The 3,416-nt window shown below is 35.6% G+C and overlaps 1 protein-coding gene across 1 annotated transcript; it reads right to left on the reverse strand.

The window, feature by feature from the left end:
* Window positions 1-1,362: 1,362 nt before the first annotated feature.
* On the reverse strand, window positions 1,363-1,733 carry LOC132751722 (uncharacterized; the record flags this gene model as incomplete). Its single annotated transcript, XM_060741975.1, has 1 exon — window positions 1,363-1,733. A coding segment is annotated over one exon (371 nt), but the record flags the coding sequence as incomplete, so codon positions are not given.
* Between the last annotated feature and the right edge of the window lie 1,683 nt (window positions 1,734-3,416).

The following is a 3,416-nucleotide window of genomic DNA, read 5'->3' on the forward strand; positions in this document are numbered from 1 at the left end:
GTGGAATTTTTTACCGATATTCAGTCGATTTTTTTACCTCCGCTGTTGAAGAATATATAATTGTTAAACGCGATGTCATTGGTAGATATTTTACGCACCTGTTGCTGTATATCGACGCAAATCGATTCATTTTACCCACGGTTGATTGCATGTTATGTGACATGTTTTTCAATTGTGGGTATCCGACGATGCCTTCATACCTAATAAAGGAAAATCTATCACTCTTATTGCAGAACCCTATATGCTGACTTTAGGTCTCGTTTTACAATAAACGCTGAATCATCAAAATCGTAAATCAGTGCAGTTACATTATCAAACGATGTGTATTTTAACGAAAAATAATGGTTACCAATGTCATCATAAATACTTGATCCATGAGGATATGATAAATGAGTGATCATTCTCCAACCCCCATAAGACTTCGGCAAAATTCCTAACGGAGAGATCCTTAGATTATCATATGGGTTTTTTTCAAATGGGCTAGCAATTCGACCCAGTGCTAATTCCCCTTTAATTTTTTCCCTACAGTCAAATGCGTAATCTAGTTTGTACAAGTTTTGATGATATTCTTTGCACAATATATATCTTATTCAGCAGATTTAAGATTTTGAAATTCAAATGCAACTCTTGGTCCATGGTATACAATTTTGAAATCATGCTTAAACCCATTAGCTAAAAAATTGGCATCTTTACAATTCTCATAATGCTGCGAGTATTTTTCTAGTATGTGAATTTTTACTGGTGAGGAACCATGATGTAAACATGTTGAAGTTTTAGCATCACAATTGCATTTAGAATATTGGCGTATTAGAGGGGACGTATGGCCTTAATGATTGCACCTGCTGCTGTGGCATGAAAGCGGCTCTAGGGCGCATTGGTCGCTGTACACCCCATGTTTGGGTATGTCTGCCTCCTGCATGATCTAACTGTATGATTTCCACTAACTGACGTGACGGTAAGTGCAAACCAATCTTGTGCAAAAGCGATATTTGAGATCATAGCATTTTTGTACCCTGCTGATATAGCTATTGCACTCAGACTCATAGACAACATTCCTAGCTCTTCATCTATAACCTCGAATGACATGTTGACCCTTGCCTTAAAAGAAACAGATATTCATCACTCTGCGACCATGAACCCAAATGACGCTTAGTTGCTGTCCTATTATATTGACCCACACTTCATAATTGCGTGAGTTTCTGTGGGGTAAGCGCTTACATACATGCTTGCAAATACTAAAATGCATCAGACCATTCTTTTATATTTTTGATTTTCTTGGTATTTCATGGGGTCATTACTAATTGGCCGGCTCCGTTTACGACAAGTTTCGCACCTTTTTCGTCTTGTGTAATGGCGCGATTGTTATAACAAGGCAACACTGGCCATATCAATATTTGACCTCTGTATAATATTTTCTTTTATATTGTGGGAAACAAACACCCCTAGCATAGATTTGACACTAAGAATAGGTTGTACATTACCTTTTCCGTTTGACAAACACTGTTGTCCCATGTCAGCTGGTGGTGGTATGGGTGTCATGCAAGGTGCAGTAGGATCCCTGGGCGGTGGTGTAGGTGACGTAGAAAGTGTAGGTGTCACAGGCGTTTGTGTTTCCATAGAAGGTGACCATCTTGGCCTTTTGGGTAACCTTGGCGGTGCTGACGTGGCCCTAGGCCTTGTGGGAGGGCTTTGCGTTGGCTGTTTTTTCTGTTTATGCCAGGCATCATAGTCAACTATATGAAACCGCAAAATATCAAGTTTTCATTAAAATGAGATTTATTTAAAACTGTGATAGATATTAACTACTTGTAAACTTTAATTTTCATTGAATGCAAGTTACCTTGTCTGTGCAAAAACCATTTACTTATGTTAAACGTATTCCATTTCAGGGATTGATTTATTTATTTATTGTTTTTAATAGTCGATATTTGGTCAAATTTCCTATTTAAAGTTGTTACATACTTTCCCAATCCAGAAGGGAAATAATCCAAATCGAAGGTTACAAATTATAAATATAATATTAAATAAAAAAATAAGGGCCTCTTCACTTTAATGGTGCTTTGTGTTCGAAAACTAATCTTAAACAAAAAGTGTTTGCATTCATTTTATCACTGCAAAATTCATGTATTAAGTCCCAACAAGGCTTATAGCTTTTCCCCTTGCTAACATTTCTAACGGATCAAAAAACCTTAAAAATGTCAGCTTTTGGGATCAATCCATGTGTTGTATATTTATATATTTAAAATACACTCTCTACTTTTATGCCTTCTCTCATGTAATGTTTTTGTAGCTATCTGTATTTAATATTGGCCAGACGAACCACGTTGAGACCAACCTTGAGTGTAAAGTTGCCCAACATATTTCAAGCCGCTAAGTGCCTAATTTCTACTCTAGTTTAATTTAAATCTTTTCAAAACCAAAATTATTCAACTTAAAATGCACTATAGTTATTACTTAAACCTTATTGTTTCTTTTTATGCGACTGAAAATTTAACTTGCCTCTCCTATTGATGGACAATTCTGCAAACGGTGATGGTGAAAATATCCCTTGTGTAATTATTTCACCGATGTCTTAAGGAATAAGACCTATATTCTATATACGTTATATTCAATTTCCTATAAAGGATTAATTCATGACCTTCGCAATTCCTCCAAACAAACAGTTGTTATGTTCATTACATAACCACCCCCCTTACGTTTATATAATACAGTTCGGATGAATCAAGAGCAACGCAAACCAAAATAATATACGAGGAATGATCCAAATTAACCTAGACTTCTGCGCTCGCTTAAACGATGGTGGTTTATATTAAGTAAAAGATATATTAAAATCAATTGTAACAAGTCGTAAATGAGATAAGATAAAATTAAATATAGATAGTAAAAATCCAAATGCATCATGCAATTTATTTAAAAACAACTATCAGAGTGAGGTGTTACCAGTGTTTCAATGTATGTATGTTGTGAGAGAAAGCATTTTTTTGCGCGACAAAAGAAACGAAAATTTTTGTGAGCTCTGCATAACAACCAAACCCCGGGCTGACTTTTATGGACCAAAACACTAATGCCAGTTTTTTTCAAAAAACGCACAGAAAAAAACGACAAAAAATTAAAAATTTTTTGGTTTTGTCCCAGATAACCGGTTTAAAAATTTTTTTATTCATGTAGCAACATCTCAAGGAAATGCAGCTGTGAACCTTCAGGAACCTCGCGCAGCAATCATCTTGATGTCGTTTGAACAAAAGCAAACGATTCAAATAATTTTTAAACATTAAATGTATCACCACCGAGAGCTAGTGGTAGCTTTATCAAGATACCCGGGTGTCAGTAATCAAGGTCAAGTCACTGTTGCTGAAATTACAAATTTTGTTTCTGCTCAATAACTTGAGTTTGCTTAGGCCTATTGTCATTTGGTG

The sequence above is a fragment of the Ruditapes philippinarum genome, unplaced genomic scaffold (genome assembly GCF_026571515.1).
Source record: "Ruditapes philippinarum isolate M1 unplaced genomic scaffold, ASM2657151v2 ctg13573_1_1_1_1, whole genome shotgun sequence".
Taxonomy (NCBI): domain Eukaryota; kingdom Metazoa; phylum Mollusca; class Bivalvia; order Venerida; family Veneridae; genus Ruditapes; species Ruditapes philippinarum.